This window comes from Engystomops pustulosus, chromosome 7 (genome assembly GCF_040894005.1).
Source record: "Engystomops pustulosus chromosome 7, aEngPut4.maternal, whole genome shotgun sequence".
Lineage (NCBI taxonomy): Eukaryota > Metazoa > Chordata > Amphibia > Anura > Leptodactylidae > Engystomops > Engystomops pustulosus.
Genome location: NC_092417.1, coordinates 132,856,988 through 132,880,669, shown reverse-complemented (window position 1 = coordinate 132,880,669; position 23,682 = coordinate 132,856,988). Strand labels below are relative to the sequence as shown.

Genomic DNA, 23,682 nt, shown 5'->3' with positions numbered 1-23,682 from the left:
ATAAATGGGGTACTCCAAATACCAGGGGCTGACAAAATGTACCCCCGAATGGTGATTGTTGGGGAACTGTTGTACAGACCAGATACGGGGTGAGGAGGTTGAGCAACTTGTAGTACCCCAATCTCACCGTAGGCTGGTGCTAGATTTGGCACACAAACATGTGCTGGGAGGGCACTTAGGTGCTGAGAAGACCCGAGAGAGGATCCTGCAGAGATTTTTCTGGCCCGGGGTGTGGGAGGAGGTAAACCGGTATTGTAGCTCCTGCCCTGAGTGTCAACTTACTGCCCCGGTGTCCCACTTCAGGAGTCCTTTGGTCCCGCTACCAATCATAGAGGTGCCATTTGAACGGATTGCAATGGATCTGGTTGGCCCCATAGTTAAATCCACAAGGGGGCACCAGTACATCCTGGTTATCCTGGACTACGCTACGCGGTATCCAGAGGCGATTCCATTAAGGAACACATCCTCCAAAAATATTGCTAGAGAGCTGTTCCAGGTATTCTCACGCACAGGCCTCCCCAAGGAAATCTTGACTGACCAGGGTACCCCATTCATGTCTAGGGTAATGAAGGAGATGTGTAAGTTACTGCAGGTTAAACAGCTCCGCACCTCTGTGTATCATCCTCAGACAGATGGCCTAGTCGAGAGGTTTAACAAGACCTTGAAGGGGATGCTAAAGAGGGTGGTCAGCAAAGATGGGAAGGACTGGGATTGTTTATTGCCCTATTTGATGTTTGCCATACGTGAAGTTCCCCAGTCCTCCACGGGTTTCTCACCCTTTGAGCTGTTATATGGCCGTTCCCCACGTGGGCTTTTGGATGTAGCCAAGGAGACCTGGGAACAGGAGAGGACCCCCCACCGTAGTGTGATAGAACACGTCTCCCTTATGCAGGACCGCATAGCGGCGGTAATGCCCCTTGTAAAGGAGCACATGACAAGGGCACAAGAGGCCCAGTCTAGGGTCTACAATAGGTCAGCCAGACTCAGGACCTTTAACCCAGGCGACAGAGTGCTAGTTCTGGTGCCCACCGTTGAGAGCAAGTTCTTGGCAAAATGGCAAGGACCATATGAGGTCATGGAGAAAGTGGGGGAGGTAACCTACAAGGTATCTCAGCCGGGGAGGAGGAAACCCGAACAGATATACCACGTGAACCTCCTAAAGCCATGGAGGGAAAGAGAGTCCCTGATAGCCGTGGGAGTAGAAAAAGCGTCTGTCCCCAAGAAGGTGACACCGGAGGTAGGTGTATCCGATGCCAAGGTGCCTGAAGTACGGATCCCGGAGTCCCTCTCCAGGCCCAGATTCAGGAAGCGAAGGAGTTTGTGCTCCGAAATGTGGATGTGTTCTCTAAGTTACCGGGACGTACTTCGGTCATCAAGCATGACATCGTAACCGAACCCCACATCCGGGTACACCAAAAACCCTACCGGGTCCCTGAAGCGCGCCGGAAAGCCATATCCGAAGAAGTCAGTCAGATGTTAGACCTGGGGGTTATCGAGGAGTCTAAAAGTGACTGGTCGAGTCCTATTGTGTTGATTCCCAAACCTGATGGTTCCCTACGGTTCTGCAATGATTTTAGGAAGTTGAACGAGGTGTCCAAGTTTGATTCTTATCCCATGCCCAGGGTTGACGAGTTCATAGAACGACTTGGACAGGCTAGGTTCTTCTCCACCCTTGACCTGACGAAAGGGTATTGGCAGGTACCCCTTACTGACAGGGCCAAAGAGAAGACCGCTTTTGTTACCCCTGATGGGCTTTTTCAGTACGTGGTACTCCCCTTTGGGCTACATGGGGCTCCCGCCACATTCCAGAGGTTAATGGATCTTGTGCTAAAACCTCACCGGAGATATGCCTCGGCCTATCTGGATGACATCATAGTTTATAGTACCGATTGGGAGAGTCACCTGGCCAAGGTGCAAGCAGTGGTAGACTCCCTGAGGGCAGCAGGGTTGACAGCGAACCCCCAAAAATGTGCACTGGGTCTGGAAGAGGCCCGTTACCTGGGGTACCGTATTGGGCGAGGTGTCATCAAACCCCAAGTAAATAAAGTGGAGGCGATCCAGCAGTGGCCACGACCTATGAGCAAGAAGCAAGTGAGGGTTTTTCCTAGGCATAGTGGGCTATTATCGCCGATTTATCCCCGATTTTGCTACCATAGCGGCACCCCTGACTGACCTGACAAAGGGTAGCAGGGCGGTGATGGTAAAGTGGAGTGAAGAGGCTGAGGGGGCGTTTCAGCGACTTAAGACGGTTTTGTGCGAGGGACCGGTACTGATCACCCCTAACTTCACCAAGACCTTTATTGTGCAGACTGACGCTTCTGACGTGGGCTTAGGGGCTGTCCTGTCCCAAGTAGTGGAGGGTGAGGAACATCCCGTGACATTCCTGAGCCGCAAGCTCACACTTCCTGAGAAGAACTATAGCATAGTTGAGAGGGAGTGCTTGGCGATAAAATGGGCTCTGGAATCCCTGAGATATTACTTGATAGGGCGACAGTTTACACTAGTGACCGATCACTCTCCCCTCACCTGGATGAGTCAGGCCAAAGAGAGGAACGCCAGGGTCACAAGGTGGTTCCTAATGTTGCAGAATTTCAAATTCACGGTGGAACATCGAGCAGGAAAGCTGCATGGGAATGCCGATGCCCTGTCTCGTACCCACTGTCTGATGGCCAAAAGTGTTCGCCCCCACAGGGTCAAACAGAGGCGGAGGGTATGTGAGACACTGAAGGGGTTAACTGTGGATGGGCGGTATGTTTCCCCCTAGGTTTTGCTATTATGCAAGGCCTTAGTGCTGAGGTTGGGTGTCCAGCACCTTGGACACAGGTGATGGGAGCAGCCCAATCAGTCTTTTTTTTTTTAAACCGCTCAGCAGAGCTGAGAGTGTTGTCTCTCTCTGAAAGGAGGCTGGAGAGCACACAGCCCTGACCTCTGTGCCTGGAGCAGCCAAGTGATTTTGTATAGTGGTGAGTTGGTGAACACCTGTATAGTTAGCACCCTGACGGGTAGGATATTATTTGTTTTGATGCCTGAATGTGAAGGCTGTTTTATTTTGTTCCTACTGCAATAAACGCAGGCGAGACCTGTTTTGGACTGTACCTTGGTGTCACTGTCTTGAACTGCATCACAGCACCCCGCTACCACGGTCTCTACTGGGCCAAATCTCCCACAGTGGTCATGGGCTTCCCAGAAAATGTGGACCCCGGGCTACCGCCAAAATCTTTATATTTAATCCACTAAAACTTTGCATACAGGTAAATGGGGATGGCACAAATTGTATCCCAATAAATGTAATATTAATGGCCTATTATAAATACAGAACATGAATATAAAAGTCCTGTAAAGCTATTATATATAACAGCACAGGGTTTTTGTTTTTTATCTTTTAATTTTATAGTAAGAATGCGTTATAGTTAAAAGGGGAGAAATTGTGTTAATACTGGGTAGAAATAAAGGTATGTAGAAGGTCAAGCACATTTATATACCCACTAACACATACATAGCTTTGTTATATATAAAAACAGGAAAAGTCTTCATGAAACCAGAACTGTGTGTGATCCAAAAATAAAGAACTGTGCCTGCTTTTGTACAGCATCATTATGTTGTGGCATCATAATGGGCAATCACCAAGGAAACGCATACTTAAGTGTACAGTTAGAATGAACAGCTTTGCCTGTCCACTTCCCACTGGCTCCTATTATCCTAACAGAATACAAAAAAAGTGTGACAGCATCCGATGCCATGAAAAAAAATTGAATCAGAAACAAACAGACACATTTTTTTATATTATTAGATATTGTATTGGGTTAGGCATTGGGACATTTGTCTCATGAGGTAGACATAAAAAGAAAGTCACAGTCCACACAGCAAGAGTGGGTGCAACAAATCTTGATCAGTTATATTAGAAAGTTATAGGATTACAGAAATAAATTTTAAAAATCCAAATGAAATCCTCTCTGGCTTTACCTATGTTGTATCTCACTCAGCGCAGGCCTAGTACCTGGCACCAAAGACATACACAGTACAGCAATTCACCTTATTGTAACAGCTCCACAGGCCTTTGGTGCTGGCTATTTCTTTCCCAATGTGGGGATTCTTGTGGAACAGATTATCAGTCCTTAATAATAACTATATAGATGATGATAAAATTAGCACAGAAGTGAAAAGTATCACATGATTCTTAATCCTCATTGAAGAGCAATGTCCCTTGTAGATGTTAAAACCTGTAGCATGGATAATGTAATGGTTCTTGTTAGGTGTAGAGATCTTTGTAAATCTATGACATTTGATGGTAATGAGGACTGTATACAATATGGTGTATATAATGTCCCATATAAAATCCAAAGTCACAGGTCTTGTCAGTGTGTGACTTTACTGCTTAGTATTCCCATTTGTGCGTCTCTGCAGATGTCTCCGTTGTAGTTTTGGTATCTGTAGATCCACATGGTGTATGGGCGAGCACTTGCTGTGGGTAGCAGGAATTCAATGGGCTGCGCAGACCTGAAGACTTATCCGCTGCTGGAGGACATTAACTCTGGTCAAAATTTTCACGGATCGGAGGTGTAATAATGCAGGTATATTTCCTGCATAAATCTAAGGTCGCTTTGATGAGCAACTCAAGCAGAACTTGGTGGTGCTAGTGTCCAGCGTCTCTGTTCACCTCTCAGCTGGGCATCCTTTGTCCGGGGATCTCTCTGCTAGATGTGTTTCTTTCATGATTTTTGATGGTAATGAGGACTGTATAAATTAAAATGTCTAAAAATCGTAGGTGGGAGGGAGAGGGGGAGGTTGAGTAGATGCATAGTTCTGAGATCTGAAATATCGATGTTTGTTTGGGGTATTTGTCAACCCTTGTTGTATGTAATATATGATAGGAATAATTATTGTATATCTTAAACTGAACTATATTTAATAAACCCTTTTTTGTAAAATATAAAAAGAAGTCTAAAAATCGTTGTGCTCTAATTATAAAGATACAATAGCAAATGATAGGTCTTGTTGGTGTGTGACTTTGCTGCTTACAATTTCTGTTCAGGCGTTTCTGCACATGCCTTTGCTGTAGTTTTTCTGTCTGTAGATCTGCACTACGTATGAGTTAGCACTTGGCTGTGGCTAGAAGGAATCACTAGGCTGTGCATGTGCAAAGACCTCTGCTGGAGAACATGAAGCATCAAGGATCTCGGCTACTGTATCTGTGGTCACCTCTTTGCTGGAGTTCTCTCCGCTGGGTGTCTTTCTGTTATATATACAGTAAAATCTGAGATAATAGTTCAGAACAAGTGATATCATTAGGCAAATGGGTGCATGAAACCACCTTTTGTTTAATGTGCGAAACAATTTTCGAAACAACTTCAGGGCGACTTGCCCCTTTTTCAGTGTTACAAATAAATATCTAATAGGTTCAGGCCAGCTCCAGGTATCAGGGGTGCACTCGGACAAACGTGGTCTGACAAGTATATGAAAAGCAATGCCATTTCATTTTACCCCTAATGTAACACTCACACATCAGATTATGCTAATGCTATAAATAATTTGTGATTTGTATTCTATTCCCATTCCATGTGCTAGAATCTTCTTCTTTGTTACATTCCTTTGGTCCTGTACCAGATGTGCTATGTGCTAATTTACCTCTCTTTTGCTGCAGATTATTGCTTTTGATGAACTTCGAACAGATTTTAAGAATCCTATTGAACAGGGGAATCCATCGAGAGCAGTAAGTGATTCTGAAGTCTTGGGATTTGTCATTTTCCTGCTTTGTAATCTTATATAAAGCTGTGGGGCAGTGCAGGGAACCCAGTAAAGTCTAACAATGTCACTGACCCGTATGTATCTTTCTGCATGGCATTTATCTTTTTACCACCCATAAAGAACATATCATTCTCTGTTCAGCTTTGCCTTTACTTGCCCTTTTCTGCGCTGCCTAGCTCTTTACTCTTTAATCTATCCTCTCTTTTTCCATTCTTCTTTTCTATCTCCTTTAACTTTCCTGCAGAGAGAAAGGGTTAAGAACGTGGAACGGATTTGCTGCTTACTCAGAAAGGTCAGCAATGTGTGTTATTGTACAGTGTGTTGTTACATATTATCATATGACATACAATGTAAAATGTTCATCTTTTCCCTCCATCTCTGATAGATATCCAAATAGATTTGCAGATATTTTTTTTGAATTATCCCTTTCTGGAATTTTCAAATTTGTTCCTACCATGTGATAAAATAAAAGGCTGCATAGTTTGGAGAGAGACAAGCAAATATAAAAAATCTGGTCACAGGATATCTTTTGCGAACCGAGGAACACGCAGAACAATTTTCCTAGAAAGCTTCTTTAATTGTAACAGTCTTCTTCTAGTTCTATAAATATGTAAGATGCGTCAGCTTTATCAAAGTTAAAACTGCCACGAGCTGCTCCAGGTAGTTTTTTCCTTCTTACTAGACAGCAATGACATTTTCTGAGATCCTCGTGGCCACTCTAGAGCTCACACCTGTGTAATAGAGAGTCAGAAAGGGAAATGCCATAGCACCTAAGGGCCCAACCTCACATTTCCCACCACTGATTCTCATATCTTCCCAGCAGCCAGATATGACATTTAATTATTTTCTCCAACTATTTTAATGGAACAGAAATCTGTTGAAACTGTGTGAAGGATTTACTAAGCTAAATTGGACAGGACTCTGAGTACCTCATGTATTCAGTGGTGTAACTAGGAGAGGCAGGGCCCCATAGCAGGCTTCTAAATGCCCCCCCCCACCCTTCCCACTTCAAAAATATACTTATTTCTATACTCACTTGTGTGAGTTACACACCATACATCGTATACATACACTTATAGCATATATACATCACATATACGTACAACGTGTAGCATAATATGTATATAATGGTGCACATCCTCCACTTTTTAATTTGTCAGGTCAGATGATGGGGCCCCTGACACTACGGGCCCCATAGCAGCTGCTATGGCTGCTACCACTGTAGTTACGCCCAAGCATGTATTTCCCCCTGGAGAATTGGCTTTTTAATACAGATGTATGGCTTTCCACAAAGGGGAGGAGCATGATTCTCAGTAAAAGTGGACCAGAAAACCTGGCACAAGTTAAGTCACATAATAGGTCATATGATCTAAAAATATAATAGTCCAGCATCTACTATGAAAAATAGAGTTTCAAGTCACAGTGGCAGATCACATGTATCACAAAGTAAATTTAGACTGGAAACTGTGATGCCATCATTTGTGGAAAACTGATGTATAGTATTTGACAAATTTGATGCTTACATTGCTTCTGTCCTTTGTCCATGCTTTACGCCACAACTGTATTCAAAACACCAAAACACAGCCCAACACAATTTTTACACAATTTTTAATTAATTTGTCAAATATACAATGCACAAAAATAATAAGTTCCAAGTAGGAGTTACATCGAAACTTTTAAAATAGTTGAACAATTAAAAAGGGGGCTGAAGTCACAGGTGACCCAAATTCCACAGACACCGATTATACAAAAGACCAAAAGCTGAAATATTTATAATCATACAACGTTTCACATAGTTCATAGCAAAAATATTAAACAATTTTAATTGCAAGAATATAAGTTCACTATATATAAACAAATGTGACCAACAATTTGAGTAAATTAAAGTACTGTTCTCTGTCTCTTCCTACTCACTGTACCAGTACTGAGGGAGCAGGGAGCAGGGTAAGACAATCTAACTGTCTGTAAAGCAAGATCACAGAGGGGTTACTGTAGTCCCTCTGGCTCATTAGCATCATTTTATTGGTTGATTTTAGTTAATCCAGTGCCTGGATCTATGAATAAGTGTCCATGCTTATTCATGATGGATTTTAAGGGTAGATTTCCTTTGATGCAAATATACACAAACAAGTGACTGTACTTGAAAGGGGACTTAAACAAAAGAATAAGTTATCACTGTGTAAAATAACATGGGAACCATATGGTATATATAAAAAAAAGCCCAAGAATATTAGGATCTATCCTATGGTAATATGGGTGGAAAATACCTAAGGGTTAAAGGCAATCAATGGCAAAGACCTGTTTTCCAAGGGGGAGGTGAGAGAGAGGTGCAACATGCAGCTTCCTCGGGATTCTGTAATATTCATTATTTACTGCAATATGATTGTATAACAATGTAGGGTGACTTCCGGGTCATGTGACGGGTCATGTGATCGCAAGGGAGGTGTATCTTTGATGGTCGTCATGGATGCATGTCGCTTACATCAGTGGGAGCATCAGCTCTCCGCTGATGGTAAAGCGCGGCTATAGAAGGCTGATTCAGCCACACGATCGGTACAGCAAAACAGCAAAACACCCGATTCAACGGGTGTCAAGTCATTATTTATTGTTAGTTCTGGTGACCTCTCAGCCATGGCCGTATAGAGAGATCGTCAGCTCTAATGGTCAATAACCTGTATTAATCGGCCAATAGCCCATATTAAAGACCCGTAGTGTGGAGTGCCAGAATAAAATTTACGGAGGAACCTTTATGTCAGGATGTCATCATCAAATGTCATGCCTCATGGCATAAGATCCCCAGAACTCCTCACTATCATGAATATCAAATTTAGGTCATCATACTTGAACATAAACTACATACAAACCGTCCAAGGGAAGAGAATTATCAGCCATTATATCCCTGAGGGGTTCTTTGTGGGCAGGGTAAACCCACTAAGATGGGAGGCTGGATCTAAAACTACAAAAATAAAATGTGGTATCTTTGTGATGACACAAAAGAAAAAAATGGATGGATTGGACTTTACAGTGGAAGCTGTAAAAATAAAGATGTGTGTTTTTTTTTAATCAAATTCATTTGCAATTGTTTCCAGCATTACAGTACATTTCCCAGAATATTTAATGGTGCCACTTGGAATTATACAGTAGTTTGTCCCACAAATAACAAACCCTCAAACAGCTCTGTGAATGGAAAAAGAAAAAAGAAAAAACCCATGAAAAACAGAAACACAAAAATGTTGAAGGGCATGGACCTTAAGGGGTTAAAAGGCCTTCATTAATAGGCACTAGTGTTGATGCCTATTATACACAGCTATCCCTAGAATGCTGCAGCCCATTAATGGAAAATATACTGTAATATGATGAAGGCGGCTGTTATTAAACAATGTTTTCCACATTTAGAACAGTCTTATATTAAGAACCCATTTATGATATTGTAATATTTACCGTATATACTCGAGTATAAGCCGACCCAAGTATAAGCCGAGGCCCCTAATTTTACCACAAAAACCTTGTAAAACCTATATATTTTTTACTCGAGTATAAGCCGAGTTTGGGGTTTCAGCATATTTTTTTGTGCTAAAAAACTAGGCTTATACCCGAGTATATAAGGTAACTATATGCTGTTCAATATAGGAAAGGATCAATTGGTTAAACTTTTTAGGTTAAAGGGTCTATCTGAATTCCTATCACAGCTGAACTAGTGATAAAAATTGAATTAACTAATTTAAGTAGTCAGAGCTCCAGGGGAATGAGCCACATGACCTCTCTCTCCACACGTTGTAAAGGGCTTACAAGGGGACCGACATATGCAAGAGGGCTACACTGTTTACATCGAAATGATCACTGCGCGAAGATGTTATTGTGCCCTTGAATCTGCAGCATTCTCTTTTAACCCTGTGTGTGATAATACTTATTTCAATAGGTTGTGCAATTAAGTACACTTAAAGGGAACCTGTCACGAGGAATGTGAATTTTAGCTGGTGAAAGGTTCCAAAATAGCCTTCCCTATGCTGATTTTAAAAACACCTTTGTTAGAATTTTGAATCATTTCATTTGGTATAAGTTTAATTCACATTATCTGGTGAGCAGCGTGTGCTGAGTCCTGGGAAGGAAGGGGGGAGAGGGGGTCTGCAGCCTACGTGTGGCTGTGTCAGTCTTCTCCAAACTCATTCAGCTCCCTCACCTCTCCCCAATTCTGGTCATGTGCATTGAGCAGGGGGTGGTGTGGAGCACAGGAAGAATTCATGAGGAGATACAGGCACACACAGGCTGCAGATCCTCCTCCCCCAGGACTCAAGATTCCATAAAACTTGAAGTATCTCTGTGTACTACTACTAGCCACCAGTCGCAGAGCCCCCCTATTAGCCACCAATCACAGAGCTCCCCTGTTAACCACCGATCACAGAGCTCCCCTTTTAGCCACCAGTCACAAAGCACTTGGGTTAAAGTGATACATTATCCTCTATATGGATAAAACAATTTGCCTCCTAAATATACATTACAATGGCACATGCCACTTAATCAAATATAAGTAACAATATGCATTGATCTATCATTGCCACAGTATAGATCAATAGAACATCAATCTTTAAAGATGCCAAATCAACCACATGGATTTAGTCATTTTAAGCCAAGCACACTTACACGCATGTGTGTGCCCTCTAAGTCAGGATCTGTTCTACATTTAGTTGTTAAAGGATTATTTTTCATAAAGGACTTGGTCCTGTGCGCGACACAGGAGCCCCTTCTGGCTCTGTCAGTTGCTAATTATTCATGATTTCCTTCTGTGCGTATTCCCGTCTCCTCCCTTCCCCTACCAGAGAGTCGATGACATCAGCCGGCTCCCTTCAAATTTTGTCAAATTGCCTCTGTCTGGATATCATGGATTGTATGGAAAAGTATGCATCTATATTTTTTGCTTTACATTGTACCTGCTATTTTTAAAGTTCTATCCCAAAATATATAAAAATATATATATATATATATATATATATATATATATATATATATATATATATATATATATATATAAATAAATAGAATATATAAAATAAATCCTGCGGGGGATTTAAACCCGCCCTGTATCACTGTTTCACTATGCTTGAGAATGGCTGCATAGAGTCAGCCGGAACGTAGCACTTACCACTGGTGGAATAAACATTCACTATTTATCTTGGAGTGCTGCTTCCTTCCTTGGAGTTTCCAAAATATATAAATGTGTATCTTATTCATAGAAAAACTTTTATCTATGAATTCAGATACCTACTGTGGGAATTTGGCCCAGTAGAGACCGTGGTAGTGGGGTGCTGTGATGCAGTTCAAGACAGTGACACCAAAGTACAGTCCAAAACAGGTCTCGCCTGCGTTTATTGTAGCAGCAAAATAAAACAGCCTTTACATTCAGGCATTAAACAAACAAAAATCCTACCCGTCAGGGTGCTAACTATACAGGTGTTCACTAACTCACCACTATACAAAATCACTTGGCTGCTCCAGGCACAGAGGTCAGGGCTGTGTGCTCTCCAGCCTCCTTCCAGAGAGAGACAACACTCTCAGCTCTGCTGAGCGGTTTTAAAAAAACTGATTGGGCTGCTCCCATCACCTGTGTCCAAGGTGCTGGACACCCAACCTCAGCACGAAGGCCTTGCATAATAGCAAAACCTAGGGGAAACATACCGCCCATCCACAGTTAACCCCTTCAGTGTCTCACACTACCAATAGAGTGTTACTATCTCATAAAATTTTCAAAGGTTTTACAGGAATTATGGATAACCCATTTTTCCACAAAAAAAAAATACTTTTTTTTGACAAGCAGCGCTTTTTTATGCTATGGGTGCAATAAATATTCGTTTACACTATTTTAAAGCTCACAATAAAAATCCCCGTGTAACTATTTTCTGAATACCCCTAATGCAGCACTTCCACAGCACACTAAGTGCTTGGTTCTTGTTGTAATTTTATAGGACATTTGAAAGATGTCCTTATTCTGCAATGTAAGGTTAATTTATACAATAGCAAGTGTAATAGCACTTTGTCAGACTAAGTTTCGTCCTTTGTTGTCTCTATGTCTTTCACTGACCATTATGCCATATTTCTCTAATTGCTTTTATCTCTCTACCAGCTCGTAGTGCCAGAATATTGCATTCATGGCCTCTTCTGTCTCATGTTCATGTGCGCTGCTGAATGGGTCACCCTGGGTCTTAACATACCATTGCTATTTTACCACCTCTGGAGGTAAGTAGTTATTTTGAATATGTAACGACTATAATAATCTTTTTATAGCTCTATCATATTCCGAAGGCGCTCTACAAATTATAGGGGACATGTACAAATAAAATGGAACAATAGTGAGGGTTCTGCTCACAAGAGCTTACAGTCTATGAGGATGAGGGGGTGACACAAGAGGTTTAAGAGCTTGTATAATGGTCCAGCTTGGTGTATATCTGGTGTTTGCCGGATAACAGACGGGAGGATTGACTAGGCCGGATTGTTGATATGCTTGCCTAAAGAAATGGGTTTTAAGAGAATGTTTTATATTGTGGAAGTTGGGTATTAGTCTGATAGTCCAGAGGAGGTCATTCCAGAGAATTGGTGCAGCTCCGGAGAAGTCCTGGAGACCTGCCTGAGATGTTTGAAATAAGATAGAGGGTAGGGGGAGCAGAGCTCATCCTTCCTCCTCTCCAGCGCACAGATATGTGTACCCTAAGGGTGATATTATGGATGTAATTAAGGTGCAGAAAAAAGCATAGATAGCGAGCTTGCAATATTTTATTTGAAAGGAGTGAACTTAAAGGGAACCTGTCAGGGGCATCTAGCCTGCCAAACCAAACCTACCTTATTTACTGTAGTGAGCTCTGCATGATGATACAGAACTGAACCCTGTCAATTATAAAATGAAATTCACCCAGTCTGCATCGTAATCCTGTGAATCGAGTCAGCCGGTTGTTACTGAAACTGAGTCAGGCTGCAACACCCCCTTCCTCCTCTGTCCTCTAGACATCCCCCCTGCACACATATGTCCCCTTCATACCTCCTGCAAACACCTGCTAAGCTGCAGCACAGAAAGGGGTATGAATGATACGTACAGGGGGCATGTTTACAAGAAGACAGAGGAAGTTTTGCAGCCTGACTTAGCTCAGTAACACCCGGCTGACTAAATTCACAGAATTACAATGCAGACTGGCGAGTTCATTTTATAATTCACAGGAGCAGCTGACTCATTTCAATTTCATCATTCAGAGCAACACACTACAGTAATAAAGGTGGGACCTTTGGCTTGGCTAGATGTGCCTGACAGGTTGCCTTTAAGAATTCCCAGTCTATCAAATGGCAGAGTATTTATAGTTATCGATACAGTTGCTTCCCAAATTTGATTTGTTTTCTGACTCATCAAACATTAATTTATGCTATGTAAATGGAATAAAAGATTTGCGATAAAGGACTTTTTATGTTGTGTGAGACACTGAAGGGATTAACTGTGGATGGGCGGTATGTTTCCCCTGGGTTTTCCTACTATGCAAGGCCTTAGTGCTGAGGTTGTGTTGTCCAGCACCTTGGACACAGGTGGTGGGAGCAGCCTAATCAGGCTGCATAAAGCTGTTGAGCAGAGCTGAGAGCGTTGTCTCTCTGAAAGGAGGCTGGAGAGCACACAGCCCTGACCTCTGTGCCTGGAGCAGCGACATCTTTTATGTTTTAGTGGTGAGTTAGAGAAACTGTTTAACTAGCACCCAGACGGGTAGGATATTGTTTGTTTTGATGCCTGAATGTAAAGGCTGTTTTATTTTGTTCCTGCTGTCGAAATAAACGCAGGCGAGACCTGTTTTGGACTGTACCTTGGTGTCACTGTCTTGAACTGCATCACAAAACCCTGTTACCTAAGACTCTACTGGGCCAAATCTCCCACAGTTGTTTAATGTCATTATTTCATTCCTAGCTGACATATATATTAAAGTATAAAGAGGTTTACCTGCTGCTCTCCATCTATAGTAGAGACAACATGAGCGATGTAGCAGCTTTACAATCAAAAAAATCCTCTTGGTGTATATTGTAGTTATCAGTTACAGCTGGTATTACGTTCTTCTCACATAATGACATCATACTTTGTGTTCAGCTTATATTGGCTGGTTCAGCATTGATGTTTCTACACTGTTGAGACAATTTATTTAATTTAAAAACTGAAACGTCAAATTATTTTCATAAGTCCACCTACCTGTAAAAAATAGCACTTTGTCATATGAACTTTAATGCAAAATAATTCATATAACTATAAGGGATCAACTAATAAATATGTTTGGTGGTTTGTTACAGGTATTTCCACCGACCTGCTGATGGTTCAGAAGTTATGTTTGACCCAGTGTCCATAATGAATGTGGACATTCTGAATTACTGTCAGAAGGAGGCTTGGTGTAAACTTGCTTTCTATTTGCTGTCCTTCTTCTACTACCTGTACAGGTAAGTTTTTTCATATCACTTAGACATATAAAAAATAAAATGATGAAGGTACATCAGGAGCCTAACCCTAGTATATAGAAGGCCAGGAGAAGGATTCAAAGTGAGTGCATATTCTCTTAACGGTCTATTTCACTTCATAATCAAGATGAATTATCTCATGTTTCTTCTTCGACCATAACATTTGATATGCATATTTATTATCATGCAATGCTCATCAACAGAATCACTTACATAAAGCCTTTGGAATTGCTTCTTTCTAGCAATTCTAAAATGTTATTGGTAATCTGTGAATAAAATAAGGCATATAAAATATTTATATTAATTTTACCATCCTATACATCCCACATAGAAAATCAGTGTTGCAGTTAAGGCAATGTTCACATTCTAGTTTGTCCATATGTTATAAGGACACATTGGGGGGATTCCTGACATGTCCTTAAAATGTACAAAGGGTACGAAAAGTATTCAGACACCTTTAAATTTTTTACTCTTTGTGGCATTGCAGCCAATTGGTAAAAAGTTCTTTTCTTTGCTCATTAATGTACATCATGCACCCCTTTTGACAGAAAAAACAGAAATGTAGATATGTTTGCTAATTTATTAAACAAGAAAAACTAAAATATCACCATAAGGCCATAAGTATTCAGACCCTTTGCTGTTGCACTCTTATTTAACTCACATGCTGTCCATTTCCTTCTGAACCTCTTTAAGATGGTTCTACTCCTTCATTGGAGCCCAGCTCTGTTTAATTAAACTGATTGGTCTTGTTTTGAAAAGACATATACTTGAGCACATGAAAATCATGAAGTCTAAGGAACTGCCCAAGGAGCTCAGATATAGAATTGTGGCAAGGCAAAGACCTGGCCAAGGTTACAAAAGAATTTCTGCAACACATAAAGTTCCTAAGAGCAAAGTGGCCTCCATAATGCTTAAATGGAAGAACTCTTCCTTGACCTGGCCGTTCAGCCAAACTAAGCAATTGGGGCAGAAGAGCCTTGGTGAGAGAAGTAAAGATGAACCTTAAGATCACTATGGCTGAGCTCCAGAGATGCAGTAGGGAAATGGCAGAAACTTCCACAAAGTCAGCTATCATTGCAGCCCTCCAGCAGGCGGGTCTTTATGGCAGAGTGGGCCGATGGAATCCTCTCCTCAGGGCAAGACATATGAAAGCCTGCATACAGTTTGCAAAGAAACGCATGAGGGATTTCCAGACAATGGGAAACCCGATTTTCTGGTCTGATGAGACAAATATTAAACTTTTTGGTGTTAATTCTAAGCAGTACGTGTGGAGAAAACCAGGCACTGCTCATGACCTGCCAAATACAATCCGAGCAATGAAACATGTGGCTGCATTATGCTATAGAGGCGTTTTTCAGCTGCAGGGACAGGACAACTGGTTGCAATTGAGGAAAAGATGAATGCGGCCAAGTACAGAGATATCATGGATGAAAACCTCTTCCAGAGTGCTCTGGACTTCAGCCTGGGACTGAAGTTCATCTTCCATTAAGACAATGGCCCTGACCACACAGCTAAAAGCAATGACTTTAGAACAACTCTGTGACCATTCTTGACTGGCCAAGCCAGAGCCCTGAACTAAACCCAATTGAGCATCTCTGGCAGTGGCATTATTTCACGCTGATGGGCCTCAGAGCTAAATCTGTGCCAGAACCCTGACTATAATTTATGGTTTTTAGTATGGTTTAAAGTGACACATTATGGGCCCCGGAACCCTCTGCACCCCCTCAAGTTACGCCTCTGATCTCTGGAGAGACTTGAAAATAGCCATCCACGAATGCTCACTAACCAACCTGTGAGAACTGGAGAGGATCTGCAAGGAAGAATGGCAGAGGATCCGCAAATCCAGGTGTGAAAAACTTGTTGCATCATTCCCAAGAAGTCTCATGCTGTACTAGCTCAAAAGGTGCTTCTACTCAATACTGAGCAAAGGGGCTGAATACTAATGACCAAAGATGGGCAAATTTTTCAAAAATTTGATTCGCTGAGTTCGCTGAATTTCCTGACAAATTTTGATTCAATCAGAATTGAATCATGGCGATTCAGGTTAAAAAACAGGTATTTCCTGACTGCAGAGAGCCTGTAGGGTGTTGTAGAACGTTGTGCCATGTTCAAATATACATAGGGAGCGTGGTTTGGTCTTCAAAAAATGCTGTGTTTTAGTATGACATGCACATGGCAGCCAACTCTTAGAAGCGCTTCACTCTCCAAAACAGATGACCAGTAAATGGGATATTTGCATATCTTCTGTGTTCTGTATCCACTCCTGCTATTGGATATCAATCCTGAATTCCTACTGACAGATGAAATGAAGGGGAAAACCAAACATAGTGGCAACGTCATAGAGCCCTGGAGGGTGAAAACAGCATTATGGCTATCACAGGGTGTTCCAGGGAGATAGTGGTCAATTGGCAGCAGCACAAGTAGGCCGCAGAGTGGCACAATGACAAATTATGAAGGTGGCAGCAACATCGTAGGCCACAAAGTGGCACAATGACAGAGTGTGGAGGTGGCGGCAGCAGCAGCATGAGGTTAGAGTCTGGAGGTGGCAGCAACATGGTAGGCCACAGAGTGGCACAATGACAAAATGTGGAGGTGGTGGCAGCAGCACTTGGAGGTCAGAGAGTGGCACAAACACAGTGTGTGTAGGTCGGAGGCAGCAGTAGCAGCAGCAGGAGGCAGAGAGTGGCACAATGACAAATTCTGGTGGTGGCAGCAACATGGTTGGCCAGAGTGTGGCACAATGACAGATTGTAGAGGTGCCGGCAGCAGCAGCAGGAGGTCAAAAAGTGGCACAATGACAGAGTGTGGAGGTGGGTGACAATTCCAGTCCCTGGTAAAGATTGTGGGAGACAGATGGAGCAACTGGCAGCAGATGTGTGGCATCAGGCGGGTGGCAGCCTGAATAGTGGCTGAGGCAGGTAGTTAGAATTCAGACTCATTTCTCAACGCTTGAGAGAGGTGTCATGGCTGATCTAATCTGATGCATAAGGCATTGGCGTGTTGATATCATGGCCGATCCACGCCCGATTCATCTTAACAAAGGTCAGTCTCTCCACATTACGGGTAGACAAGCGGGTTCTCCCTGGGGTAACGATGGCCCCCGCTGCACTGAACACCCACTCTGATACCACACTACTGGCCGGGCAGGACAGCTTCTCTACTGCAAACTCCGCAAGTTGCAGCCACACATCAAGTTTGGCTGCCCAGTAGTCCAGGGAATCCTCTACCTGGGGTGGTACAGTGCTGTCCAAATAGGCCACCTCCAAGTAGGCCACCTCCTGACAGAGGATGGACAATGGCGTGCATTGGCAGTGGCCAACTGTCTGCACAGTATTTCTCTATAGCACGCCAGTTGCTCCCCCCTCTCGGCAGCTGGAAAAAAGGCACCCATTTTGGACCGGCAGCGAGGGTTCAAGAGGGTGACGCTGCATGTGCTGACGCAGGGCCGTGTTGCCAATCTTAGCTCCCTGGCCACGCTTCACTTTCTGCCTGCAGATTCTACATATACACACTTGGCTCCTCTGGTGTCTTAACAAAAACTGCCACACCGCCGAGTAGGTGATTTTACCTCTAACCCTGCGAAGCGGGTTTTGTACCCCGCGGCCGTTTGGCTCCCGTCCTTGTACTGCTGCCACACTGCTGACTCATGGCCACAGTAGCTATTTGCTTCCTGCTCCGCTGCCTGACGCGCAAGCTGACACCCTCTTCTCTCGACGATGATGAGACGAAGCAGCGGATGTCTGCCCCACCTTTTCACTGCCAAGCAGCTGCTGATTGTCCTCCAAAATTTCGTCTTCGCTGTATAGTGGCACTGAGCCCAGACCAACTAGTACATCTCTGGCGGAGGGAAATTAACAGGACAGAGGCTGGTTTAGGACAGGTGATGGCCGCTGACCAGCACCTGGGCCATGCCAACCAAGGGTTTTATCTGACAAACCCACGGACTCTGGCTGGGGTTGTCAGATGTCATTTGGGAGGAAGTGGATGACCTAGTCAACCAATCGAGAACTTTTGGGTTGTTCATCAACACACTGCTGCTAGATGACACCGGCAGTTCTGGCCTCACAGAGTCACCCCTGCTACGACGTCCCCTTACTCTACTGCGACCTGTGCCTGCTCCACCTGCCACCTCTCTGTCTGACATATTGGTTAATCAACTATGTTGATTTGACACGAATTTCTTGATATATACTTTATCAAAAAAAAACACTTGAAATGTGGGGAATACAGAACCACTAAAATGGGCACCCTGGACTTTGAGAAATAATCACTCCAGCAGCTACTGTGTACAAGCAGCTAGACGCTAGAGACATCACATGCAGTGTGAAATGACAGAATTGCAAATGACCGTCTGTTTTTATAGGGCTGTGACATCACATAAGCCTGCCGTTCGATGATTGGCTTACATGTCTGCACATATGATCAAGGTTGTTCCTTTCTTCTTCCCAGAGTTCTCTGCCCCATGTAACACTTTGTGGTCACGGCCATTTTCCTAATAAAAGTGAAAAAAAAAGTTGTTCCCACGAATCACCGTAAACTTTGGATTTGTGACAAATCAACGGTTTCCTGAAATTTGGAACGAATTACGATTCATTAGAATTGATTCCCCCAACTCTACTTATGACCTTATGAACTTATGATTGTGATTTATAAAGTAGTAAAAATATCTACATTTCTGTTTTTCTGTCAAGATGGGGTGAAGAGTGTACATTATTGAGCAAAAAAAGAACTTCTTTAAACTTACCAATTGGCTGCAATGAAACTTAGAGTAAAAAATGTAAAAGGGGGGTCTGAATACTTGTCGTACCCACTGTAATTGTGCATTACATTCATGTATATAATTGGCGTAGCTTAAATTCTGTGTAGAAAGAAACTTTAACAAAAGATCCCCTCTTAAAGAAAGTTAGAACAGATATCTGACAAATTTTTTATGTCTATCCCAAAGAATTTTTACTTAAGTTATCTCATACTACACCCTCTTATAATCAACTATCATGTATGTAATCAGGGCCAGATTAAGGTTGGTGTGGGCCCCTGGCCGCAAAAAATGGTGGGGGCCCACATTGAATGTAGTCCAGACAGGGAACAGCAATTGCTATATACCACTCCTCAGCATATATACAGCCTCCCCAGTAATCACTATATACAACGCCCAGTATTCACTATATACAGCTCCCCCAGCAACCACTATATACAGCTCCCCCAGCAACCACTATATACAGCGCCCAGTATTTACTATATACAGCTCCCCCAGGAACCACTATATATAGTGCCCAGTATTCACTATATACAGCTCCCCCAACATTCACTATATACAGCTCCCCCAGCATTCACTATATACAGCTCCCCCAGCATTCACTATATACAGCTCCCCCAGCATTCACTGTATACAGCTCCCCCAGCATTCACTGTATACAGCTCCCCCAGCATTCACTGTATACAGCTCCCCCAGCAATCACTGAATACAGCTCCCCCAGCAATCACTGAATACAGCTCCCCCAGCAATCACTGAATACAGCTCCCCTAGAAATCGTTGTATACAGCTCCCCCAGCAATCACTTTATGGAGCTCCCAGTAATCACTATATACAGCTCCCCCAGCAACCACTATATACAGCTCCCCCAGCAACCACTATATACAGCTCCCCCAGCAACCACTATATACAGCTCCCCCAGCAATCACTATATACAGCTCCCAGTAATCACTATATACAGCTCCCAGTAATCACTATATACAGCTCCCAGTAATCACTATATACAGCTCCCCCAGCAACCTCTATATACAGCTCCCCCAGCAATCTCTATATACAGCTCCCCCAGCAACCACTATATACAGCCCCCAACATTACCTATATACAGTCCCACAGAATTAACTATATACACCCCCTATATTAACTACATACAGCCCCAATATAATAACTACATACAGCCCCCTATAATAACTATATATAGTCCCCCTATAATAACTATATACAGTCCACTAAAATAACTATATACACCCTCTAAAATAACTATATACAGTCCCCCTATAATAACTATATACACCCCCTATAATAACTACATACAGTACCCCTATAATAACTATATACAGCCCCCTATAATAACTACATACAGTCCCCCTATAATAACTATATACAGCTCCCTATAATGACTATATACATTCCCCATATAATAACTATATACAGTCCCCCTATAATAGCTATATACACCCCTTAATAATTATATTCAGTCCCCCTATAATAAGTATATACACCCCCTATAATAACTATATACAGTCCCCCTATAAAAGCTATTAACAACCCCTATAAAAACTACATACAGTCCACCTATAATAGCTATATACACCCCTTATAACTACATACAGTCCCCCTATAATAACTATATACACCCCCCCCATAATAACTATATACAGTCTCCCTATAATAACTACATTCAGCCTCCCTATAAAAACTGTATACAGTCCCCCTATAACTGTATACAGTCTCCCTATTAACACTATAAATAGCTCCCTATAATAACTACATACACCCTCCTTATAATAACTATATACACCTCTATAATAACAACATACACCCTCCCTATAATAAATAACTATACACCCCCCTATAATAAATATATACAATTCCCCTATAATAACTATATACAGTCCTAAATAAAATACTAAAAGTGTAAAATTCCATCCTTCCCCCGAAGCACGCCGTCCTCATCATCCCTCGCGGTGCCAGGGTAGATTTCGGATGCAAAGAACGAGGGAGGCGCCCTGCTGCAGGCGGCGCCGTCGCAGCACCGTGACCTCACACGCGCAATGTTACACCCTGTGCGGCTAGCTACAGGGCGCCGCCATCTTTGCCTCCTTGCAATCGTCTATGGCCGAGCAGGGAACTTATTGTTCCTTAGCTCTGCCATAGATGAAAGTCAGGGACATGACGCGATTCAGCCCGGGGAGCCTGGAGCCAAATACACTGGTGGGGGGCCCCTTTAAGGGCCCCCGGGAGCACCCCCTATGATCCGGTCCTGTATGTAATCAAATTAGACCAAAGTAAAATGCATGGTTATGACAAGTAGTTTAGTTCCAAATTTGTTATATTTAATATATAGGACATATACAGAGAAACATCTCGAAAAGACCTCCTCCTTGTCCACCCTTGTAACCAGAATTTCCACAACAAATTTTCTGTTCCATTATATTATGTATACTGGACAGCTACTTTGAAGACCATGTTTAATGCAATTTTGGGTGGTTAATTACACAATAAAAACTATGTGACCAAGTCGAAGGATCAGTTTATATTGGATTTATGGGCAAGGATAATACAGTATTTGATGTTAAATACACAGCAACCTATACAATCCCTGCATACAAACAGCATCCTGTACTAATCGCACTTCTTCCTCGCACGCAGGGTGGGGGCCACTGTACGTTATGTCAGCGCGTAGGATGCTGTGCCTCTTCTGGTGAGTGAAATGCCCCCAGCCCCTATAAATGCCCCCACTCCTAGAATTCCTCCTTTGCACCTCCACTTTCTGCATGTTTGTATTGATATTCCAACCTATATATTTTAATAGAAAAACACAGTCCTACTAATAAACTGACATTTCTATTGTGAGAAGACTTTATAACATGTAGTCCCATCATATCCCTAAAATGTCAATGTCTTTTTAAGTAACTACAATCCTGAATTCTAACACATTTTTCTTTCTCTCTTTTTTCACTACATCTTGACCTTCTCTCCTGCTGTTTGTTTCCTCCATGCTAACTGTCCTCACATACTCCCCCCATTCATTGTTCCTATTGTCTTGTACCCTCTGTTTTGCCCTGTCTTGCATGCTACTTGCTCCTGGTTTCTGGTCCTCAGTATGATATACACACTCGTCACTTTTTAACTCTTGCCAGTCTGGATATGTGAATTCAGGTGACAGAGGACTGAAAAGTAAGAGAGGGTTGGAGACCATTGCTGATGAAAAAGACCAGAAAGGCAAAACTCCTTCCAGTTTGCCTAATAGTAGAATAAATTCTCTTCCCCCCACCCATCTCTCTCTCTTTCTTGCCCTTTCTTACATTTTTTTTCTTTTATCCCTTACCCCCATTTAGACTGCTGCTGGCTTACAGCTTTTTTTTTTGTCTGTTTGAAGTCTGTGACTTTATTTCTCTAGAAACTGTGTGACGTTTACTGTCAATAAAGGATATATCTATATATAAATGCAAAAGTTGTCATTTTTATATTCACCCACCCCCATTTGCAGTCCGCTTAGAGTTTAAAAGCAGATACACATTCCCTGTATATTTACCCAAAGGGGGGGGATTCCTTATGGCTTGTTTTTGGGGTACGGAAAGGAATCACAACTCAACCCCCCCCCCCCTTCAAACAACTTCAATGCAAATTAGGTGACAAGTGGGTGAACATTGTGTGTCGGTGGGGGGAGTAACCAAGATTGCTGATTGGTGATAAATTCTCCCTCTTTGCCTTTATCTAATATAGTTTCTTTTCATATGAGAAAACCCCAGTATGTTTAGATGTACTGACCTTTGTAATCCCACTAAATGTCATAAAAGTTCAAAAGACATCAGGTTACATTCACCAAGCAGCCAGTAGGTAGCTCTACTCTTAACTCTTTCTGGAAGTAACGAATGAAATAAGCAGCAGAGATTAAAAAACACAACTGGCAAATCATGAAAGGTAAACTATGTTCACTTCATGTAAGTAGACCAATGGCAAAATCCCACTGCCCTGCTAGTCTACATGGTAAATAATCAAAACTATCACACAAAAAACAGTATTTGGCCATTAAAATTGATCACATATACAAGTCTTGGCCCCAAACTGTGATTGGGTCATAGATCTGGATAAAACAGGGGATCAAGGGAGTGATATGAGTAGAGGGAAAACCTGTCAATAATATTGGGTTAACTATAGATGAACCAGAGCCAATCTGCAAAAGAATGATGGGTGTGGTGCTTTATCAATCTAAACAGCCAACAAGTCTAAACCCATGTTCACGCTGACAGTGATCAAAAAAGACATAAAAAGACACAATCAGCGTCTCCTTAGCCGCACTCCACGGACAGAGGATGATGTCAACACAGATGTCGTGCATTCATCATTTTCTTTTTGGAAAGACACATGTTGTAATGTACAGGAATAGAAAGTACTAATGCACAAGTAAATTATGACTTCATCATAACAGCCTAATACTATATTGCAGTGCTTGCCTATTGGTTCCCCCTCATAAAACATTCTGTTCCCTTCTCCCACATTACAGTCCTTGGCTATTTGCAGCTCTCATAGGATGTAACATTCCAGCTTCCTGCTCCCACACTGCTGTGTCTGGCTGAGTGAAGTTCTTCTGGATAAGATTAGCAGTACTAATCTCCCACACACTGCTGTGTGTAGTTGTATAAGTCATTATTCTAATGTGAAATATTCATTTTCCTGTTCCGTGGCACAGTGTGGTTGAACATAACATTATGCTT

At 42.4% G+C, this 23,682-nt stretch overlaps 1 protein-coding gene across 6 annotated transcripts in view; it reads left to right on the top strand.

The window, feature by feature from the left end:
• Positions 1-22,427, top strand: part of CNIH2 (cornichon family AMPA receptor auxiliary protein 2) — an 83,359-nt gene extending 60,932 nt beyond the window's left edge. For 2 of the 6 annotated variants that reach the window (XM_072117862.1, XM_072117859.1), the window contains 5 exons: positions 5,642-5,710; positions 11,864-11,976; positions 14,050-14,193; positions 21,614-21,665; positions 22,067-22,427. In XM_072117862.1, coding sequence (XP_071973963.1) covers positions 5,642-5,710; positions 11,864-11,976; positions 14,050-14,193; positions 21,614-21,647 — 360 coding nt within the window. In that variant the 3' untranslated portion in view covers positions 21,648-21,665; positions 22,067-22,427. Of the gene's footprint in view, positions 1-5,641; positions 5,711-5,989; positions 6,038-11,863; positions 11,977-14,049; positions 14,194-21,613; positions 21,666-22,066 lie in introns of all 6 variants that reach the window. The other 4 variants (XM_072117858.1, XM_072117856.1, XM_072117857.1 and 1 more) reach the window with 4 other exon arrangements.
• Positions 22,428-23,682: the final 1,255 nt, after the last annotated feature.